Raw genomic sequence first — 24,268 nt, 5'->3', positions numbered from 1 at the left:
GACGAGCAGAAAAACTTTCATAAGTTAATAAAACTTTTTTACTGCATCTCATATTTTCAGAAGCGATTTGATGAGCCTTGTCTCACTCTGAGGTAGTTTCTTGAGCACTGTGTGAAAGTCATCTACTCGTCCTGCAACAAAACAAGGAATTAGATTTTAGTTAAACAATAATTGCTACACTAAACCTTGCAAGCATTCATAATCTATAAATACTTGTTAATCTAAGCGTTATATGCCTAGGTCTATGCATTATAGGTTTATGCGCTAAAGGTCTATGCGCTATAGGTCTATGCGCTATGTATATATTATAGTCTAACCCTTGTTTAGTTTGTAGGTATAAATAACTAAAAGTAAGCTGTCACTTTGACTCTGCCGGGAATGTCGGTCTAGAGCGATTCCTTGTAAACCTTTGCTGTGATTACAAGATGCTTCACCTCAGAATACATGATAGAAGCCTGATCCTACTTAACGTAGCAGCATAACTGGAATACTACCTGAGCGAGTATAATAGCACTGAAATAGTCTCATGTTTTAGCTAATAATGTGTATGAAAAATGTTTGATTGGTTATTTCCATTGCCGTAGGAGCGAATCTCTGCATAGAAAACTATCAAAAAAGTTGAGAGAAACACTAATACAATAATATCCGTTCTCATAAGATTTGCATTCGTTGTTTTGTAAAAAAAAGTGCAATTACTGACTAACCTTGGCTTTGAAACATTTCATAAATTTTCTGCAGAAAGTCATGAAACACGGTTTCTTTATCATACGTTTCCTCTTCCTGCTCGTCCCAGCTATCCCAATCGCTGTCACCTTCAGACTGGAGAGACAACTGCCCCGCACTAGTCTCTCCCACTGACCTCTGAGAGAGACCACTTTGTCTACCTGATGCTGCTGTTCCTCCGCTGTTGGTTAAGGCCAAGGACTCCTGATGCTCAACTTCTACAAATGTGGAAACTGCATGAAAATTGGCATAACAGTGCAGGAAGTGTCTCAGAGATGTTTCTGATTACAATGTCAGCAGAATAGAGGGTAATCGCCTTGCTATTAGCGCAGAATTCACCGCTAGCACATGCACTAAGTCTGTAAAAAAAGGAAAGGTTGACATGACATTAGAGCTCATCTCTTTCAACAGCCGTTTATTGTTTGTGAATATAGTATGATGATGTACCAAGTAAAACAGCTTCCTCATCATCTGTCTCGCTGTCATCAAAAGGTTCCAGCTCTGCTGACTCTCTGATGTCATTAGACATGATTTCTAGACTGTCTGCGCAGACCCGGCTCTGACTGCACGAGTCTTGGGAGGAAGAAAGCTGGCTACAGATAGCCTTACACAGTGGCAGTATGTATCTGCAGCTGTCAGCGTGTTGCAACAGACTCGCCAAACAGTCCAACGCTAAGTGTAGTATATGCTTATCGACATTCTGCAACAGTTAAATATCATCGATCTGAATCTCTAAGTTTTATTATAAAATATCAATGATACAAAACCTTTAACTCTGGTAGACATTAATAAGGTGAATACGCAGAAAATATTGATGTTAACTTGATGAACATTTGCAGATCTGTCTAGAAGTCATATCTGGCCTTCACCGTTATTAGGACATAAAATCATAACTTGAAATAATTAAATTACGCAGTGCCCTGTTATTACCATCTTTATTATATTAAAAAAGCGTACAACTAGCAACCTTCTGATCATGTGAATGAACAGAGATCCAAATGGGTGAAAATTTAACTTTGCATCTTAATTTCATAAAATTTTCTTTATTAAAATTTTGTCGTGACGACCTGTTGTAGATGCAAACTTTATGATAAAATATATCATAAAACCTTTAATATAATTCAGGATATAACTGCCAAAAAGTGGATACTGACTTAGCCTCAACAAGTCTAAAAACTATACACTTTTTAGCTATGGTTTTTATTGATTTAAATGAGACTGAAGAACTTGTAGTTTTGAGCACAACAATACATTATTATTGACTAATCTGTTTTTCAATATGATATTAGTTCACACCTCCTATCAGCACTTTGCCTATTTCGAAGCTAGTTAGCTGATCACCTCGCATTATCGGTTGCAAGTTTGTGATAGTTACCAATTTAGTCAGTTGCACAAATGTTTCAGTTGTCCTATTACTTATGGGAAAATATTTTTGTGGTTGTCCTACCTTGTCAGTTAGGCACAGCATTAGCTCGTAGAAACTGTCATTTTTCACTTCATACACCTTTTTTCTCAAGCTCAGATCTATCTTCTCCTCTGCAGAATCGGTTATGAGAGGCGAAAGTTTGTCCAAGATGATAATGGCGCTATAAAACCACAGAGAGTGAGGTTGGTGTAAACAAATTTTTATTTGGACTAATGTATATATGTACATATATGCTTTCCTTGTTGATAACGTGTCTATCAATTTACCATACCTGTAGCATAACTAATACTGTTAACTGCCTAATTAACATGGCTGTTATCATTGTTTTGTTTTAGCACTGTTAAGAGCCTTCAGTATGCTTAAGCTATTAAAAGATAACAGATTTACCTTAGGGTGTTCTTTGTCAACACCTCACCTGTCAGAAAAAGACCTATTGGTATGGGCAGAGGAATACTGCCCCTTTAAAAACTTGATTAGACAGGGCAGCAAAGTGTAAGTTCCAGTAACTTGATTTTGCCGTACAAACTCTGTCAGCAAGAGATGAATATGTTCCAGCATGTACTTCTGCAGGTTGTTGAGCGTCATATCAAGTTGGTCAGAGGTCAAAGCGTTGCAGCTGAAATTGTAGCAAAATAGCAAGAATGAACCAGGAACATTGTTGCTGCGCAACAATGCGCAGATAGATGAAACATTGCAAAGAAAATAGAGAACGGATGATGTAATTAGATGGGAGATGACATGAATACATAGAAATGGTATGATTAAAAGGCATAATGCGCATAGATATATTGCGCAACTATGTAGATGCCATACATATGTCAGGAGATGGCATGAGTACATAAGAATGGCACAAATATTTTTAAAGTATAATTATAAAGAGAATACATGAAAGCACAAAGAGTGAGTATAAAAATTTAAACATATGGCATGAACACATGAGATGGAAAGAATTTGTAACAAAATGACATGAATATTTTTGGAGATGACAAGGTCCCATCAAGATTATATGTGTAAGTTATTACATAAATATAGAAGTATGTAGAGATGGCATGAACACATATGAACATAAGATAAAATGTTATATGACATAAATATAATGCCAGTATGAATTTTTTATAGATGTAACGAAATACGATTATTCCTTTAAACCTTCAAGCTTGTTTTGTAAAAGATTTTTCAAAAAATGAAATATTTCATCTACATATATATTTCTCAAAGTATGTTTTATGTCTGTATGTCGTATGTCTGTCTGCATTCCAGCTATAGCTATTATTAGAATAGCCTAGCTGGGTAACAATGCTGACACAATGTCATTGCCTACCGACATTTGAAGCTTACTAACTAGGTTAGTGAAATTTGCCATTGGCAATGTGCCAGGCCACTTGGCAATGGCCTGCCATTTGCTGGAGAGTTGCCTGCCAGCAAGTGGTAAGCAAATCTCATCACTTCTCATTGTTTGTAAGCTGATTTTTAATACCCGGGCAACGCCGATAGACACAGCTAGTTTCACTATAAAACTGTGAATTAAGTTTCATAGCATTCACTTGTATACAAAGTAAGTGATAATAAAGTTCATATACATGTATATTAGCAAAAAAATACAGACTATAAATAGACAACTAAGCTTGAAACTTGAAATCTTAAACATACAGACGTACTTGTATGCATTTGTGTTTGAGTAAAGAAAAAAAGGAGAATATAAAGCCTTGCAGATCACCTGAGAAAACCACTTGCAGGAAGAAGGATTCTGTGTGGCATGTTGGCAGGTTTGTACTTCTGTATCCTTGCTCCAGGATTGTTCAACGCAGTCACATTTTTGATACAGTCAGAAGCTGCCAACAATGCTGCTGAGTGCTCATCCTGTTAAACAGCGTGTCAGATGTCAGCTCACCAAACTCAACAGTCACGCATAAAACCACTTAATGCTATAAATGCTGCCATGTAACATAGCAAACTTATGTCAATCTCTGAATTCAACTTTATAATAATGTTGCAGTCTATAGCCAATCAGAACAATTCTAACATTATCACATTTGTCATGTAGGTAAGCATTGGCCTAAAAAATGGCTGTGAAAATCTTTCCCTAAAGACTTGCCAATCAGTGTTAAACAGTCAGATACTGTTGCGACAGTCATGACACAAATAATATCATGTTGAACGCAAAGCAAGATTTTTGATGGTTCCAGCTGTAGTGTAGAAAATATTGATGCTAAGACTCACATATTTACATTTTTTCTGTAAAAGTATTATTCAAGGGAACTAATTGGTAGGATGATTGTTAGCGTACTTGAGCAGGAAACATGGGCTTGAGTACTTTGTGGATGGAAAAAATATATGAGTTTATTTACTGTTGATATCTTCATCTAATTTCAAAACAGCTCTTGGACATTTTGTAGCGCCTTACACAAAACAGCAGTAACTATCAGATCTCCAACTTTTCATGAGAATAGCAGAACATATTTTAGTGCTACAAGCAGCTACACACCGACTAAATCAAATGTAGAAATAGAGATTTCATTACTGAAATGGTTTAGAAGTATTTGCAGGATGGCCATGACTCATTCATCATTCAGAAGCCTTGACATAAGCAAACACCCTTAAAGCTTACCAATGCTGTACATATTACCTATGATAGCATAACATTTTACTAGATATTAATATTTGTGTACAAATTTGGGCCAAAGGTTTGTCTTATAGTTTACATTCAGATCAAACAACACAGAGCATTTACGGCGCATATAATAAGACTTTATAATAAAACTAAAAGCAAATCGCAACTGCAAATACTGAGCAACAACTACAACAATGATGTGGACCCATCAAAAAGGTAGGAAGGTCAAATTTCAACTTGCCATAGCTTCCATGTTAACAGAATAACGAAGACAGCTTGCACTTATATGTTCGGATATTCGACTCACCTCAACTGAGGATGCAGATACCATAAAGGTGGATGAGGTAAGAAGAACCTCAACTGCTATCACCGTCAGCTTGTCCATGGTCGGACGTTTTATGATCTCAACAAAAATTGGAATGTAGTGAGAGAGTTCAGCAAGCATGCAATCGACTATCTTCCTTACTTCTCTCTTGCATGCCTCCAGGTCCTAGCAACAGGCAGCCTAGCCTACACACACTTTACACATTTATAGAAATTTCATGTCTACTAGCCTCAAAATATCAAAAGAAAGTTCATTTTTCAGAGATAAATTTCAACCTAGGAGTCACTCAAATTATGTAAAACTACTTTTTGGTGAATCCAGTATCTTCATTTGTTTAGAGTTATTAACTGACATAAAATGAAAGACTGTCTTGTGGTTTTAGCTGTGGTATAGCCACCAAAAATACATAGAAAAAAAATGAAAGGCCTATTTTTAAGCTCCAATAATAATTCAATATTTTCATGTATCAACAATTAATAATCCCCATTTGAACTCAATAAGATGATTTTAGTTTATTTTGAAGACATGGAATGAGCCATACCTGCCAGTTGTCTGGAGGATCATTTAAAAGGGAAGAAAGCTTAGCAGCATGGGTTAGAGAGTAGAGAAAGGAAAGAGAAGCGCCATAGCTCCTCACACTAGTTTCGGTCGATAGATTGTTCTTCCAGTAGGAGACCAACAGTGACATGTCATACCATCTTAAAACCTCCACTAGTCCTGGAAACACCTGCAACAATTAAAAGTGGAACAGAATAAGAAAACATTGCATTACCTGCAGCCCTGTTGATGGGTAAACTAAGTACCGCTGCATGTCGGAATTTAAGCAAAATAGGATAAAGACCAAATATGTAAATGAGCATTGCAAGATAACGGCAAAATCTGAAATAAAAATAACAAAACTATACAGATTATGCAGGAGTAATCCAATAGATTAACCAAGTGCTTTGAAATAAAAATATATTCAAATGTATTAGAATAAGATCTTATGAGTATATAATTACATTCTGGAAAACCAAATAACAAAGGATATTTTCTATACATATCAACCAATCAGGATCAACCAACCAAGATCTATTGCAATGCCAGCGGTAGGAGCGTAAGACATTTACGTCTGATAGATGTGCTTTAAGGTTTTGTAAACAGCAATAAATTAAAACTTAAGGTATCCAATTCAAGCCAACACTAATGACTAATTCGAAACAAGACAAGTTCTTGTTTACACTAGCAAATGCAATATTCAAATGTAATGTTGTATGGCCTAATTTGAAAAACATTTTTATTTTAAATGAAATTGTTGCCAATAAAGTGATATATATTCATGCTACTGTTAGAGACTGACCTGTTGAGACATGCGCTTCAGTTCCCAGTTACCACTATTGAAGCATTCCACAGTTTGAAGGAGAATGTTTTGTAACAATTTTGAGAAAGAAAGCTTTCTTGCATTAGCAAGGAGTTTTCGTCTCTCAATCTCTATTGATGGGCTGCAGAGAGAATAAAAATGCATAAAGAACTAAATATAGAGAGCTAAAATAATACCTGTGAAATTTTTGCTACATAATTTAATTGATCTAAGGCAATTCTCTCTCTTCCTCAGAATTTTACATTTCCAATTTTTTCTTGAGCATTTATTTCAGCCACTCCCCAATATGTGATCCTATTCACTTCCTTACATTACCATAATATTAATTCTCGCTGTTGAAGAAGCTCAAAGATCTATCATTTCTCAGGATACAGTAATACTCACTCCGCCTCTTCAAAATGTTGAAATTTCGAGTCATCAGATTCAGATGGAGTCTCTCCAAGTGACTCATCAAATCTTCTCACGGCGGTCAGGAGTGGCAGGGCGTTTATACCATTCATTCCATCTAAAAAGTCCAGTCAATAGTCTATAGCTATAATCACTGTAATTCCAGACTTCAAATGGGTTTGGAGTTGCCTGCTGCCGACGAATTTGTGTCCTACCGTTTCAACAATTCGGTTTTGCATATTAGTGTCATGCGTGCTGAGAGCAATCTTCAAATAAAATGTTTCTACCAGTTTTGGTTACTATAGCTACTAGCTAAAACTATTAAAACTACTGAGACTTTGTAGCTTGATGATTATGCTCATTGAAGGCGTCATAGAAACACCAGGTTTCAAAATTGGACAGTATGAATTTGTTACAGGTGTCAACAGGTCCTGATAAAATCATTACGTTTGTTCAATGATGCTAAGTATGGCCTGTATATGATATAGAACTTTTTTTTTAGACGTAGCCTAAGGCACAGTTTTTAGAGCCATTAGTTAGAGGGATGGACTGCTTCAGTATTCTCCAGGTGATGGAATACTTGGTGTAGTCGGTCTCATCAGCGCCTGTAGACACGCTAGCAAATTTCTACTATCAAATTTTAAACCTTATGTTTCTATGAAGCCTTTAACGATCATAATCATCCAGCTATGAAGTTTTAGTGGTTTTAATAGTTCTAGCTATATATAAAGTAACCAAAACTGGTAGAAACATTTTATCTAAAGATTGCTCTCAGCAAGCACGAAACTATTAGTAATGAAATTTTTTATCAAAAGTTATAGTCTGTTTTACTGATTTTGTAAAACAGCAGATTTCTCACTCACCAGCAGATCTCTGCGCAGTATTAGTTCCACCATTCGGGAGAAAATATCGAACTGGAATGGGTTTAGATACCGGATTGAGATGATCAATGGTCGCCCGCCTATAAATGCACAAGTTATAATTTGCTTCATAAGGACGAGTGACTAGACAATAGTTTATGAGTTAGCAAAATGTTCTATAATGCTGTGAATGTTAAAGATATAGCTAATCCTAGAAGCACTAGCTACTAAAGATGCTATAATGCTACAAATGTTAAAGGCATGGCTCATCCTAGAAGCAGTAGCTACTACAGATGATATAATGCTATGAATGTTAATGGTATAGCTCATCCAAAAAGTACTATTTAATAAAAATGCTATAATACTACAAATGTTAAAGGTGTATCTCATTCTATAAACGTAGGCTACTAAAATCAAAGCAAAACATAATACGATTGCATCACAGCTTGTTAACAAAACACATGGCCATTACTAAACAATCAATTAAGATATCACATTGCTTGTACAAGAGATTGGTAAACTGCGTATAGATAGTCGAAGAACTAAACTGAGCCTGTACGATATGTCTCACTAAAGAATCAGAATCTTTGAGCAGTTTAACACAAAAGTAGATTTGTACAGAAAGAGTGAGCAATGACAGCAGGGCAGTATGCATACTCAATGAAGTCTAATATGCCTGCATGCTTACTGCACACTAGATATCAGTGCAGACCTGAGAAGCATGTTTTATACCAGTTTAGCTATAAGATGAAGGAGGACTATAATCAAAGGCATGTTCAGAGCATAAACATCTAGAGCATATTAGAAACAAGCTAGCTTCCTGTGCTTAGCTACAATCTAGAGCGTTGGGATAAACGAAGCACAAATCATAGCTACAACAACGGTATACCTTCTGAGAGACTTGCGTGGCTGCCATGACTGGGCTGATCGATCCACACTATCGATAAAATAATATAAAAAACCAGTACAGTAGCTATTTGTAATTAAAATGCTTACATATCTAAAAGCGATGCTTAATAGACCGTTAATTAAATCACAGAAACGTCCAATGCTGGTGCTCAGAAACAGCAAGATTACAGTGTGAACAATACAGGTACGGAAACAAACTTGGGCTCAGAAAACTGTCTATGCTGCACCAGAACTCGGTGTGAGTTGCCAACTCGTTTCAAAACAAGCAGAACGGAGAAAGTTAGGTAATGGCAGCACTGAATGGTAACTTCTCAGGTAACACCAATGCTCACTCCACAGTGCCATTGTTACCAACTTGTTCACAAACGGAAAGAAAAATATACAAACATTTTATTAAGCTGCCAAGCTGTTAAACAAGAAACACGTCCCCCTTTCTATGGGGGGGATCCCTATAAAAGGGAACCCCTATAGATGGGGCCTTCATTGACGTCCCTTTCTCACTTTATAGGCAAGCGCTATATGTTGAATAGCTAAACTATTTTTAACAAATAGATAGAAAGAGCTGGGTAAAGCGTAAAATCATATGGATGGCTAACAAAAATAACATAAACCTAAGCAAGTTGACACACGCGGAAGGTGGTGCACAAGTCAATACAAAGTGCAATGGGATAGACCACAAGTACCATCTACCAACTATATTGTAGGTCATTTACCCCAAATGGCGCTTTTGTTTCAGTTGAGGAGACAGGCTACCTCTTGGTAAGCTAAACCTATTGTGAGAGAAAATGCAAATAAATCAGCTCTATTAAGGTAGTGGCAGCAGCTATAATAAGTATATAGATGATGACAGCAGCTATAATAAGTATATAGATGATGACAGCAGCTACAATAAGTATATAGAGGATGACAGCAGCTATAATAAGTATATAGATGATGGCAGCAGTGATAACAAGTATATAGATGATGACAGCAGCAATAATAAGTATATAGAGGATGACAGCAGCTATAATGAGTATATAGATGATGACAGCAGCTATGATAAGTATATAGATGATGACAGCAGCTATGATAAGTATATAGATGATGACAGCAGCTATAATAAGTATATAGATGATGACAGCAGCTATGATAAGTATATAGATGATGACAGCAGCTATAATAAGTATATAGATGATGACAGCAGCTATGATAAGTATATAAATGATGACAGCAGCTATAATAAGTATATAGATGATGACAGCAGCTATAATAAGTATATAGATGATGACAGCAGCTATAATAAGTATATAGATGATGACAGCAGCTATAATAAGTATATAGAGAATGACACCAGCTATAATAAGTATATAGATGATGACAGCAGCTATAATAAGTATATAGATGATGACAGCAGCTATAATAAGTATATAGATGATGACAGCAGCTATAATAAGTATATAGATGATGACAGCAGTGATAACAAGTATATAAATGATGACAACAGCTATAATAAGTATAATGATTTGCTACTGTAGATAGCCTCAAAACAATGCAACAGCATATGCAAATTCATATATTGTTTGAGCAGATTATACTGTACCTTGGTCGTAATGAAGTGTCTCGTAGACTTCCTGACATTTGGAATTGCTGCTGACGTTGAAGCTAAAATGTTATTATTGGCACATTTAATAAAACTTATCCTGGAGTGTACTGACTCAGTTAAACATCAGTTACTGTAAAACTAGAGAGACGACTACGTATTCATCAGCACGCAATATTTATAGCCATAACTAATAACTGCTACAAGTAACTATCACTACTAGCTAATGGTAGTGATAGTTACCCATAACCGAATGTAATGATTTGAACTGATAATTGATCACTAACTTATAGTAAGGACTGTCACTGGCAACTGATAATGGTGCCTGCCACTCGTAACTGATAGTGGTGACAGTCAGTAATAACCATCGCTATTGATCACTATTGATAAATAGATAACAAGCATTAACAACAAACAATAAAGGTCATGTAACTACAGTCAAACATGGATAACTCGAACTTCACGGGACCGAGCGAAAGTGTTCAAATTATCAGAGCGTTCAAGTTATCAGAGCACTGTCACAAGTCCATGTATTTACTTATTTATTAGTAGATACATGTACATATACAAACTATAATATAAATCAAAAGCACAAATGGCTTGTTTCAAATTAAATGCTTCTAATGTAAAGTTTAAAACGTTTTTATCAAAAAGTATAGAGATTTTTCTATCACTTGAGATTGGTTTGTTGTTTGAAGTGATGTTATTGCCAGGACGTTTTTTTAGATTGTCATTGGCAAAACTCGATTGTTGTTGAAATGCTCAAAAGAAAAGACATCTTTTTCTTTTGAGCGTTTTACCCACGATCAATTTTGCCAATTTTTCTTGAAGTATATGCCAAGATTACCTCACTTTACCTAGCTTCCGAAGGGTGATTGCTAAGCGGATGTTTGGTATAAATCAAATTTCACCAAACCTTTAGAAAAGTCGTTGACAAAAATATTTTGCCGATGGTGGTAATAACGACGCTTATGAATTACGAAAAGTTGAGGTTTACCTCTATGGCTTGGAATAAAGTGATTTTCTAAAGCGATAACAACCGTTTCGGTAGCCGTTGGGCAAAAAACAGTTCGAGTTAACAGTGTTGAGTTCGAGTTATCTATAGCAATTTATCATTACGTGGGAACGGACCAAAGAAACCGTTCGAATTAACCATGTGTTCGAGCTATCCGTGGGCGAGTTATCCATGTTTGACTGTATAACTAATAAAGTGTGTAAAACATACTGAAAGTGCAGCAGAATCAGGAGACTGGCAGCGACGGGTAATAGCTATCGGTGTAGATGCTGAGGTGGCATCCTAAGAAATGTGAGAGGAAAAAACAGATAAAAGTAGAAAAAAACACATTTATTGATTTGCGGGTAAAAATAGATTGATGATAAGATTACTAAAATATTGGCAGCATATTTAACACTGATGACTCGGTGAATGAAAAATCTCAAAATGAGGTGATTTAATAAATTCATTGTGGCTTACTAAATACTATCAGCTGTAGCTACTATTTGTTTATTTTGATAATTCTCTTGCTGCATAAATTCAGTTCAAACAGCTAAAAACTCAAATAAAGGATGACAAAATGATGGTTTTAGAGGAGTTGTCACCACGATCATAAGACTCACTTCTCGAAGGTTGAATGACCTGTTATAGACACCACTAACTGCCGTTGCTGACACAGAGGCACTGGTAGCCTGTAAGGATATTCCCCCATACGTCTGTCCAGCCTTGAGCTCGTGATAGGATGGAGAGTATGACCTGAGCAGCAGAAGGAAAAATACTATGTTGCTATCATTACTAGTGTTACTATAGTACTAGAGTGTCATTACTAGGGTTACTATGGTGCTAGAGTGTCATTACGAGGGTTACTATAGTACTAGGGTATCATTACTAAGGTTACTATTTAGTACTAGGGTGTCATTACTAGGGTTGCTATAGTACTAGGATATCATTACTAGGGTTACTAATAATAGTACTAAGGTGTCATTACTAGGGTTACTATAGTACTAGGGTGTCATTAATAGGGTTACTATAGTACTAGGATATCATTACTAGGGTTACTAATAATAGTACTAGGGTGTCATTACTAGGGTTACTATAGTACTAGGGTGTCATTAATAGGGTTACTATAGTACTAGGATACCATTACTAGGGTTACTAATAATAGTACTAGGGTGTCATTACTAGGGTTACTATAGTACTAGGGTGTCATTACTAGGGTTACTATTGTACTAGGATATCATTACTAGGGTTACTAATAATAGTACTAGGGTGTCATTACTAGGGTTACTATAGTACTAGGTATCATTACTAGGGTTAGTATAGTACTAGGGTGTCATTATTAAGGTTACTGCGGTACTAGAACTACTCAAGTATTAGTTACTGAAAAAACATTATTTACCAACATTTAGATGGTTGAAAATATTGCTCCATTATTAATATTTCCTGTTTATCCACTGTTGTACTTTTGGTAGCTTCCTTCCAAAGAAAACTAAATGGACTCATTTTGAAATAAAAAAATTAAATTAAAATTACGATCTACAGTATCCTTGTCTACGTACATATATGTACATAGACATATATGTCTATGTACATATATGTTTACGTACATAGAGAATTTAGAATATTCTAGAATTACTAGTCAAACCACTTCATAACTACTCTAGTAAGGCGCCACAATGCCTAGAATTAATTAACACCATTTTATTTCTTAAACACTTGTAGAAAGGGAATATACATTACTTTATAATGGCCATCATGCCAGCAATAGCCCTGGGATCTTAATAGCTAATGTACTCTTACTGCAGAGCTACAATGAACACAGAGTCACAGATATCCATAAGTAAGATTTGATTAAAGCCGTGAACAACATCTCTTGAATATTTCTCAAACTGCTTTCATTGTGCTCTCAAACACCAGGATTCAACCAACGAATCATACAAAAGTTCAGATTTTCCTAAGCACAATATCAGATAAGCCAATACTGATCCTATATACGATTGATCTCAAATTCCATGGCTTGTGCATTGGGTTAAGTGAGTGACAGTTAAAGGTCGGAGGTCAATAAAACTTTGGCAGCGCTTCAGCAGCTCTTAGATATTTTGCGGTATTTTAGACACAAAACACCGAAATAACTATCAATCTTAAACGTTTAAAAAGTTCAGGAAACCAGCATAACATAATTAATACCACTCACAACTGTCCAGATTCAAGTGCATCAGTTTTCGCCTAAAAACTAACGTCTATGGAAGACACACTGTGTTAATATTAGTTGGTACCTACATAAAAACAGGTTGAAAAACAGCAAACTAGTGGATATAAAAATGTTTATGGTGCTCGCAGAAGTCAATGATACAAAAATATATGTATAGCTATTGGTATATAGCCTTTCAACTGTATAGTGTGATTCAGCATAACGGACCACAACCATCACAAGTCTTTGCTTGAATATATAAGAGAGAAATTACCGTTTGTATTCGTCCCCACAACTATGAGCGTTTCGAGTGTACACCCCAAATGTGTATAGCCAGTGATTCTTCACAAGAAATTGAAAGATCAATTCATAAGCTAGTAGCCTCCCCTCTCTCCACTCCCAAGTTTTTGAGACTTGAGAATTTAAAATGATGTCTGCTACAAAATAGATAATAAACTAAAGGGATCATCATTGTAAGGATGTACAACCTGAAGTCAATAATGTGCTAGCAAGCATTGACCACATCTAAAAATACTGTATTTTCAACTATCTGAAGAAAATTCCAAAACAAGAGCACAGTTTAACAAATTAATTATTATTAAATGAAAGATATAATATTAATAAAACACCATGTTTAATAATGAATTTAGCAGTGAGAAGAAAACAAGACAAATGGAACAACTAATAGAGATAACGTTTTCAACTTAGTATCTTAATAAACTAACCAAGTAAATGATCTTTATAATATCATGTTGATCAGATAAGTCCATTTGCTGCTTTCGAGACTCACAATACCATCATGACTTATCCCGGTGACTTACCACCGTGTCTTACCGCTGTGAGTTACTATTGTGATTAGCAATTTTATCTTACAAGTTTTGGCACCGACAGCATGTAGATACATATAAACATGTATATCTTCTCAAATAAACATTCTCCAAGTTTATTTAGGATTCTTTCAGAGACAATTGAAAACCAATAGCATGCTTGTGATTGTAAACAATCTCCTAACTTGAGGATTAAAATAACATGCAGCATGACATAAAATGTGCCTGCTGATTTAGCAAATAAAAATTTTGTTACTTTCGTCTGAGACTAAAAGTGTAAAAGAAGAGTGTTAACTTGAAGCAGTTTTTTGATTCAAGACAATTTATAATAACTTTGGCCAGGAAACAAAGGATAAATCCTTTGTTCGAAGAGATCGACTGTAGAAAATTGTAGAGATATGACCGAAATAGAATTTTGTTTGCCTGGTTAGAAGGTGTACCCACATGAATATTACATGTCTGCCTTGCTTCGTAAACTCAGCTGACAAGTACATGATCTCTATTTTATAATTGACTTTTTAATAGTGAGCCAAATATTCTGGTTTCAACTTTTCCCACTGTTATCAGGGCATGCTACAGAAAGCTCACCATCCCAAGTGCCCAAGATTTCCATCCCATAATTTATTTCTCTCTCACGCATACTGTCACCTTTCTTCCGATGCTGAAGCTGACGATTTGAAGGTTGAAGCACATAAATTACTTTTTTTTTTATTGTATATTTCAATACATCAGTCTTGGCTTTCGAATGAGCTATTGTTTGCCATGGTGAGACAAACATTGTTTGGTGTTTATAGGATTTCCCCAGAGCTCTACCGCGAAAAAGTTTACTGGCATAGTCTCGAAAATTGTGACGTCACAATTCTCATATTCGTTGTTGTGTGCTCTTACCGCTTATTTATCAACTACGAAAGTGACGATAATGATGCTAGTGGCAGGCGAAGGTAGGACAACTCCAGAGAACGAATGAAGATGACAAAGGAATCCGTGTCATTAGTTCTCCATGTACATATTATTTCTATGATAAATACCTCAGACTCCAAGAACCATGCTATATTTTCCCGATGATATTATGCACTAGCTCTTTATTTTTAATGCGATGTTAAGGGTGACGACTGAAACTAATTAATTTCAAGCATTGCGTGATCTCGCGAAAGTGCGATTGATATTTAGTCCTAGGGCCACGCAACCGCAGGTCATAATTTAATCGATGTGATTTCATTATCTTTATCAACGACAGTACATTTATTGAAGCATTTTTAATTAACCCAGAACATGTGTTTGTATTGGTTGGGCGTTAGCACGATCGTGGGCATTGTTGATTATCTAGAATCTTAGTTTATTATTAGCGGTCTCCGGGTTTAACAGCACCGAACGTCACAGAAAAACGCAGCCTCAATAGCAGCGAAAGGGATCGACGACCTAAGGCTAAATGAGAATTATGACGCCACATTTTGAGTACCTGAGCCAAGTGTTTTTTTTTGCAGGACGTACTTTTGACACCCCGTTTTTCATAGTTCTGTTATTCTTTGTGTATTGAATATAGGCTCATTCGATAGCCAAGACTCTGATGTATTGAAATATATAATAAAAAAATTATGTAATTTATGTGCTTTAAACAAAGTGATGTAGTCACCTGATGGATTGTGAGAAAGAAGAGAAGTGATGGAAACATTCTTAGATTCATTTGCATTGAGATAGAGTTGTGTGCTCTCCGGAAGATGGCTGTAATTCTCAGGCAAACAGTCCTGTGAGAGCAGGTCAGCATTTACAGACCAGTGGCAGCTGAGGGAATTGAGCACAAGCTTGAGTATAGCTGGGTTACTTGTGTCTCTTGCCACTGTAACAGTTACGAAAATAACAATAAATTATTATTATTATATGTATGAACTAGCTAATTGAGACACGTGTGATAAAGGGAAAACTACTATAGCAACAATTGAAATTTATCCTGATAAATAAAACTCTGACACAACTCTTCTTCTTTCAAGGTTTATAATAATATGCATGTGCAATTTTCTGATTAATTAATTTTTAACAACAAGCTTAAAGTAATATTTTTTTAATAGTTATTTAATTACTAGGAACTGTACAAAACGTTAGAGCAACTGAACCTAGGAAAAATATTTTTGTAATTCAGAGAATACAAAACTTTTAATAATAATGCTGCCTAAACCCAGCCACAGTTCAAAACTAAAAATATAAGAAAAAGTAAAATTTTTGCTCAGTCAAATTAATTATTGAATACTTCATGTAATATACTTGTGCGCCATGGCTTAAACAAACCTGTAGTGTTGACAGCGTGTAACGATGCTGCAATGAATTGAAGGACTCGGAAGATGAATTTTTTTAAGGTAATTATTTTTTGGACTAGCAGATTATTTTTCGATTGAATACCATTTGTCAGTGACCAAAAATTGGACTAAACATTTTTGCTTGAGTTTTTCCGTGCTCGCCTCCTCTATTTCTAGTTTTGCCATCATATTGAACTAAGGCTAGCTTGAAATCCTTACCATATCAAGTTTTGCAATTTTTATTACAGAATATTACCATTTTTCAATAGCCAGAATAAATTTAAAGGAGCCTTGCTAGCCAAAAATGTGAGACAGCACAGAAGTAGATGTCATACCTATAAACTTGATGACTTTGCTAGTAGCCTGACGAACTGTAGATGCTGGGTGCATAAGGTAGAGAGATAAAGTATTCATGCACAATGTCCATTTAGGTATCAAACTATCTGAGGGCACAAGCTACAAATAAATATGATGTCAGATATATATGAGATGAATTCACAACAAGTAAGTCCACGTTCATGGATGATGTTGATAAGTGCGACATTGTCATCTAACACTGGTATAATTTAGCTTCACTCTTTTTAAAAAGTCAGAAAGTGTATCAGCTGAAAAAATCAGAGTAGATTGAAATCAGAAATATGTAAAAAGGACGTCAACACCCAAAACAACAGAACACATCCGAGCCAGTTTTGGTGCAAGCTTCAAATAGACTTGATCCTTTGCTACATGACATTCTACTTTTAAACATTTGTCAACTTGCGCAAAATATTAAAGTAATTCTTTCTAGAGAATAATGGTGATAATAATAATACAACGAACACTGAACTCTTCTAACTTTGCCATTAGAACTTTCATTGGTCAACAAATACAACTGCCTGTCTTACCTAAGAGCAATGATATACAGCCCCCATGGGGAGCTGTATATCATTGCTAAGAGTCATGTACTGATGCACCAATTGGATGCACTAGCTGCATCTACATGTATGTAAGAGTTGTCATCACTTACCTTGACAAGGAATATAAACATGCCAAGCATCCCCTCAGCCAGGTAAGCGTCCATCCAAGAGAACTTAGGTGAGAGCACTACCTGAGACATTTCAGTCAGCTGAAACAGGTGGTCTACCAGATAAATTTGTACAATACTAAACACATAACTATATAGCTTTTTTATTTATAAAAATGCTGAGTAACTCCATTCTAAGTACTGGGCACCAACCAGTCGTTAGTTCTCGATAATATTGCATTGCGGAGAGTAAGGAATACTTATACTGAATGCCTCACCTGTGCCACCTGGTCAGTAGTGAGACTGGCTCCCTTGGACAATGCAGATATGACCTCGTTAAATAGAGACATGGTACTCTGCAACAGTAATCACAATCAGTACACCAGCTGAAATGTTCGGCGTTGTTTGGGTGAACTTAACTTCAAACTTATTATTTCAACACCTTTCTACATGTCTAACTATCAATTTAACTCATAGGACACATGTATGTGTTTGACATGACAGAACATGTTTAATGATAAACCTGGTACCATTGTACAGTTTAAGAAGATCAAGGTTCCACACCGGCATGATTAGGGCTCCAATGTTTAGCTTTAAGCTGTGTGGAAACATTTCTGGTAGTTCTAGCAAATTCAGAAACTCAACTAGACATTCAATCCTTGCGAATTAATTTAGGGAGACCAACAATAACCCAGAATGTAATGAAAGTTTGAACATGAATGAACAATGTAAATATAAAGCAGACGACATTCCACTTCTTTTTCAAATTCATTTGAACCTTACTAACCTGTTTGAATCAATTGAGCATGTTTTTGATAATTCAGAGCAGCCTAATTAGCAAAATTAGTCATTTGAATTTTGCTACACAGTTGTAAGAATTCGAGAAGGCGATTCATAGAAATTTTATTGTAATTTAACTGAGTTGAATTTTTGTAAATACTTTCAAAATTTTGAAAAAAAATCCTAAAGCCTACACTGATAAGTTGGCACTCTACAAAAAAACTTTCAAAAGATTTGGTTCACTGGTTCAGCAGTCTATATGATCAAAAGAGCTTACTGACAGACATTTACGTGATCAAAAGAGCTAACTGACAGACAAGAAGAGAGTTACGATTTTATATGCTGCGATAAGTACACAAATAGTTGGAAAAACTATCCGATCAGAAAAAACAGTCTGATCATTCTGGAACTGTGTGTTCACAAATGAAAACTTATAGATCTACTAGATGAATGCCCTGCGTTGCACGAGTAATAAAAACAGCTTATAAGCATCACATTACCTCACCTCTTACTACCTACATCTACCTGGAACTGTTTATAAGCTGTTTATATTCCCCACGCAATCACCTAGTGAGGCCAGTTAGTAATCATGTTAACATCATTATGGTATTCTAATTGATGTAATGAATGTCTTTATTGATTCATCTTATTGATTGCTATACTCAGTTAAACATTGTAGTCTAATGGATAAGATCAATATCATTGGCTAGAGGATTTGATCTGAGATCAAGTTCTCTGTAAGGCAGACTTTTCGTTATTATAACTCTATCACGAACAAACGACAGACACTGAGATTTATACAGATGCATGCATTAATAGAGTTATCCAAATCTATTAAATCTAAGCAGCTTATGTCTCACTTATACCATCGCTATGGATAGCTTCGTGACCTGGATATCACAAATGACTTCAGCACTCTTAGACAGTCAGAATATTGTATCTCTACTAGATTACTAGTACAGAAGTTGTACATGTCACAAGGAATTATTCATACCACTGTCGGTATTAATAGCTCACAGTATTGAGAGTCTGTGGCATGTATAACTTCTGATCTAGATCCAACATCCTACTGAGACACTGAAGCATCACATGACTAGTAAACACAGGTGTCCTCCTACCTGGAGCCCACAGCGGGATAGGTATGAAGAAAAGGTCTTGATTGCATTTTCCCTTATACTGAGCTGAGGGTGAGCTAACAGTAAAAAGATTACATCATGCAGCGTTGAGCTGATGAATTCTGGGATACTCGGTAGAGCCTCCTTGCCAAACTACAAAACAGAAAGATGTATAGTCCATTTAACTCACTGTATATTTTGAAGGTCATATAACTTGAATAAACGCATGGATAGACTAATAAATTTTAGTTTTACTTTATTGTAGACATATAAAATATTTATTATTTATCCTTTGCAGAATAGACTTTGCTGTCTAGAAAAAAATGAACAAATTATTGTAATTTGACATTGGAAGTGTTCCCTCCCCCTAACTTATTGTAAAATTACCGCAAGCAATTTTGTAAGTGAAAGTGGCAAAAAAAAGAAAAGTTGTCAATACAAATTAATAATACTACAGTTGTGGTACAGCCAATAAATTAAAAAGTTTAGTCTAGTTTTTCCTTTTTTAAGGTCTAAATGGGTGAATTTTGAAAAACAGTGTAATGGATTAGGCAATATACATGCATTGTACTGTTCGCATAATATAAAACACCTATAACGTAAACGTTCCTGGAACAGATCGTTTACGTTGTAGGAGTGTCTACTGTACATCTAGGTTATCTACCTATGTTCAAAGTTTAAGGAATACAATATTCAATGTTTTGATGCGATGTTCAACTCAGTAAAATATTCACATTATAACTAACATTTACATTTTACCTTGACATAATACTCAGTAGATGAGGAATCTGAAACCAGAAGACCATCTTCTGCTCCTACCCATTGAAATCGTCGGACTATAACATTGAGTCCCATAACAGCACCTTCTTTGGCCTGCCAGCTGCTCTGTTCATCTTTGCATATCTACCATGAAGTTGTAATGAACTACCATTGCCATGACAGGACGTTTAATATGCAAAGATCGCCAAACATCAATAATAGTTGAGAAAAACTAATAGCATTAGCTCCTGAGACTTTGAAGGTCGACTAAAGGTCAAATAATTTCAAACTTTACTAATTAGAATCTTTAGATTTTTTACATTGGAATAAACCAAAGAATGTTAATTAGGCAGAGTTTTAAGTTTTAAATCGTGATCCAAAAACATGAATGTTTTGTAAAACTGTTGAAACTAATGATGAAAGCCAAGATAAAGGTAAGCGTTTCTATTTTATTAAAGCTATTTATTTGGTGCAATAAAGAAATAATATTTTTGTTTAAGTAAGGAAGAGCTGGTATCAGGAGTCATATCAAAACTATTAAAGATCTGCTCGAGCAGCTTTGCTTCCTTTATTTACACATCTAGTAAAGGTAGACAGGTACATACCTGAACTAGGGTAGTGTAGAACAACTCCAGCTGCTGGATGCTAAACTGATCGGCTATTGCATTTAGTCTTGAGGAACATGCTGACCTAATGGCTGACCAGACATCTGTGAGGCCAAGGATAATCAAACTCTATAAAAACCATTAATATTGATTATAGATTGATATTGAATATATTGAATATTGATATTATTGAATATTGATTACACCAGATAAAACACTAACAAACAAAATGTATTGAATACACTGCAAACACATACTACTACACTAACCTTGACATCCGACACTATACTTTTCCAAAAAGTAACAACTTCGCATTTACGAAAGTCGATTCTAAGGCAGGGTACAAGACGCTGCTTACCTTTGACGACTCAAAGAAAAGTTCTTCCTCAAACTTAGTGCAGGCGTTCTTAAACCACTCGAGAATGTGTATGAAGGCTTGCTTCCTGATCACTGGGTAACTCATGGCTAAATGCAAAAATATTCATCCTTATGCGATGTCACAAAACTGTTTCATGCCAACTTATAATAAATTTAAGCATTTATGTTGCCCGAATATTGTTTGAGCATTCAAATCAAGCTACTTAATAAGAAATTTGAGAGATAAATGTTAACCTGTTAACCTTATCTTGCAATAAACATGATGAGGTTAACAGCTTGAAGAGTGCTCTTTCTGCGTTGCATCTGCAAACAAAGGAAGCTGCTAGAACTGTAAACTATAGTCTAGCATTAAACTTCCTTTTGTTCTTAGATATCCTTAACTCCCTTTTATTCATATTGGAGACCATTTATCAAAGACTGATAATACAGCAAATACACAGCCGACTAGCCAGAGTGAGAAAAAAATATTCACGAACAAAATTAAATTAAGGGGGAAAAAGAACAGTATTGAAACCAATGACTGGAGAGAGAGCAAATTCAACCTACCAAGGTGTACTGTATGACCAAGACTAGATATTAGCTCATGACTGAACCTCTGGCAAAGTAACCTGCAATTGATTAAGTGTGATTAGTATCAAGTGGTCAGAATTTTAAAACAATCCAGACAAGTACCACAATATTGTAATAAAATAATTATGTAAGCAGAAAGCGAATAATATTTTAAGTGTTATTATCGTTAATATTATTTTAAGTATTATATTTGAATAAGAGTAAAGTGTTACGTAGATTAACGCTAACTACTATATAGATTCATATATACAAAAGTGTACTATTTATTAACAGACTTGTAATAAAATCTCGTGTATGAATAATTATATATACAGTATTTTAATACTTGTACAGCAACAAAAACAATCAATAAAAGAAAAGTGTTAGATTATGGAATGACACTGAATAGTTTTATGAATACTAAAGTCTACTTCTTATTAACAAACCATTTTAGAAATTCATCCAAAAGTTCTATAAGACGAGATTTCATGAGACTCTCATCTTTCGAGTATGACCCAATACTGGAAATTCTCTGCACAGTGAGTGTCTGCCCTGTACCGGCAACCTCTGACCAACCATATCGTCTCTTGAAGATATAGTGCACAAAGTCTTTGAGAGTAAATGGCTCTGGAAACTTCAGCTCTGTCACCTGATAAGCATAGAAAGAACTTTTACATCTTATCCACTGAACAATGACAGCAGGAGAGAAGAAAAGTAGAGCTTTATTTTTAGTCTACCATCTAGTCCTCATAACCACAAAAGCCCGTTTTATTGTATTGACCATAAGCAGTAAGTATAACTTACAACAAAAGTAAGTTTATGCCCATTATGCATACACATAGTGAAAACAAATGTATAAAATTGCAGTATTTAGTATTAGTATGTTTTACAATTTATTCATTAGTTGATAATTCTTGCTTGATATATATAATCAAAACGTGTCGCTGAGAGTGATGACACTTCTGCTCTGAAAATGCTAATACATCTTAATTTTGTTTCTATTTTTAATTTTTACGAGTGATAAATTCACTTTTAAAATCGAGAAGTTTAAATGTACCTCACAAATCACTACTTTGTTTGTTCATAACTTGCACTGCTATAATAAGAATAGGCTGTCTCGTTGGCATCAAATGAAAGAGGATCACAGGTGATTAAAGTAATTGAAACCAATAGTCAACGGTTGGCTACAATATTAGCAAGAAATAAAAACACAGATCAATGAGTGGATAAAAAGTCTCACAATTTCTCATGGTATTTTACTAAAAAAGATCGACTTGCTGATAAATTTTTAAACTTCATAACTCACTTGAACTATAACAGATATCTTATCAATTTTGTAAAACCAAAATTTAATATAGACCCTTAAGAAAGAATTTGTTGTCGATCACATATGATTTTCAGTTAAGCCAGCACTTGAAAGTTCGAGAAATCATTTTGAAAAAATCAAAATCAATTTTTTAAACAGTATTTAAAACTATTCTTTAAATGTACATCAATTGAACTCATACACTAACTCCTTATCATAAACTTGATTCCAAATTCTAGGGAAGTTAGACATAGTAGGCCTAGTAAGTAATTACAGAAAATATCTGAGCATTTCCCTTGGAAGTGGTAATTGTGGGTTCCAGCAATACTTAGCATGTATGTTGAAAGCTCACATGGCACACTTAATTTTATCGCACAATAAATTTTAACTGTTTATCTTAATAAATTATATCTTATACTAGCGCCACAAAAGATTACTACTTATAATAATAATTGTAAGCCTTCTTTTGCTACAGCTGTATTCAATGAATTAAAATAAGTCATTTAGACTAGTTTAGTTTATACTTAGTTCTGGTTTAATATGCATTAAGACAAAAATCAAAATGATTTTCTTGTAATCATAACCGAGTTCAAAATTTGGCAATGAGCCCGGTAGTCATTAAACGATAAGTATGTTGTGACTACAACATATAGTTGCTAATGCCCAACACAGAAGCTGAGCCATTCTTGACAAAATTAAAAGCAGATAATGGATTAAAACTAGTTACATATCTGTTTCGAAGACTTATTTAAAGCGTTCCTACATCATTGCACTATTGCAGAATTTTAGTTTATCTGCCTTTGCAAACAAACGAAAGTATGCGTACCTCAAAATATGGATATGGATTGCCTTCTTCTAAAACAGTTTTGCTTTGTGTGAGATATTGCTTTTCAATAAAATCGGGATCGCAGTGACTAACATGCAAATTAGTTAAATGTCGATGGAGCAGTCCCAAAGCTTCTAACTCTTGTTCTGTCGTTTCAGCATTGCATAACGCCGCTATATGCATAGTAATAACCCTGCTGTTGTCCATTTTGCACAAAAATTAGCATGAATTGTAAAATGTAAAATTATGGGTGTGATGCGTTCGTTCTTATCAAGGTTTACATAGTTTCTCAATCAGCCCGGCTTTTCCAATTTTCATCTATGATTCGCCATGTTGTTAGTAAACCTCCCCAAATCGCACATTACCGCAACTAACCAAAAATTTACTCGGAGTAATATACCTTAGTGTTGCTAATACAAACTTAACGCAACTTTTCCGCAGGTCTATGAATTCCGGAAACCACC

At 35.1% G+C, this 24,268-nt stretch overlaps 2 protein-coding genes across 2 annotated transcripts; both read right to left on the bottom strand.

Moving 5' to 3' along the window:
* Nucleotides 1–25: 25 nt before the first annotated feature.
* LOC137390775 (uncharacterized) lies at nucleotides 26–24,011 on the bottom strand. Its single transcript, XM_068077094.1, has 23 exons — nucleotides 23,805–24,011; nucleotides 22,119–22,321; nucleotides 21,670–21,731; nucleotides 21,104–21,210; nucleotides 20,746–20,874; nucleotides 20,141–20,284; nucleotides 19,385–19,534; nucleotides 17,765–17,842; nucleotides 17,490–17,588; nucleotides 11,798–11,890; nucleotides 11,406–11,477; nucleotides 10,181–10,242; nucleotides 7,696–7,793; nucleotides 6,830–6,950; nucleotides 6,425–6,566; nucleotides 5,627–5,812; nucleotides 5,034–5,250; nucleotides 3,867–3,981; nucleotides 2,565–2,765; nucleotides 2,171–2,309; nucleotides 1,171–1,423; nucleotides 705–941; nucleotides 26–131 (listed from the first exon to the last, which is right to left on the bottom strand). The coding sequence occupies exons 1-23, from the start codon at nucleotides 24,009–24,011 to the stop codon at nucleotides 49–51; spliced, it is 3,198 nt and encodes a 1,065-aa protein (XP_067933195.1). The 3' UTR covers nucleotides 26–48.
* LOC137392218 (uncharacterized) lies at nucleotides 13,636–17,326 on the bottom strand. Its single transcript, XM_068078875.1, has 4 exons — nucleotides 17,303–17,326; nucleotides 16,819–16,939; nucleotides 15,826–16,029; nucleotides 13,636–13,802 (listed from the first exon to the last, which is right to left on the bottom strand). The coding sequence occupies exons 1-4, from the start codon at nucleotides 17,324–17,326 to the stop codon at nucleotides 13,636–13,638; spliced, it is 516 nt and encodes a 171-aa protein (XP_067934976.1).
* Nucleotides 24,012–24,268: the final 257 nt, after the last annotated feature.

The sequence above is a fragment of the Watersipora subatra genome, chromosome 3 (genome assembly GCF_963576615.1).
Source record: "Watersipora subatra chromosome 3, tzWatSuba1.1, whole genome shotgun sequence".
NCBI classification, from domain to species: domain Eukaryota; kingdom Metazoa; phylum Bryozoa; class Gymnolaemata; order Cheilostomatida; family Watersiporidae; genus Watersipora; species Watersipora subatra.
Note: the sequence above shows the minus strand (reverse complement) of the source record. Positions and strands in the feature narration are given on the sequence as shown.

Coding starts and splice junctions, on each gene's coding strand:
- LOC137392218 (XM_068078875.1), bottom strand. CDS start 17,326: ATGGCAAAGTTAGAAGAGTTCAGT. Junction 16,030..16,818: donor CAAAGTCATCAAGTTTATAG/GTATGACATCTA, acceptor TAACTGTTACAG/TGGCAAGAGACACAAGTAAC. Junction 13,803..15,825: donor TCTTTCTCACAATCCATCAG/GTGACTACATCA, acceptor TCTATTTTGTAG/CAGACATCATTTTAAATTCT.
- LOC137390775 (XM_068077094.1), bottom strand. CDS start 24,011: ATGGACAACAGCAGGGTTATTACTATGCATATAGCGGCGTTATGCAAT. Junction 6,567..6,829: donor CAACATTTTGAAGAGGCGGA/GTGAGTATTACT, acceptor TTCTCTCTGCAG/CCCATCAATAGAGATTGAGA. Junction 132..704: donor TGAAATGTTTCAAAGCCAAG/GTTAGTCAGTAA, acceptor GTTTTGTTGCAG/GACGAGTAGATGACTTTCAC.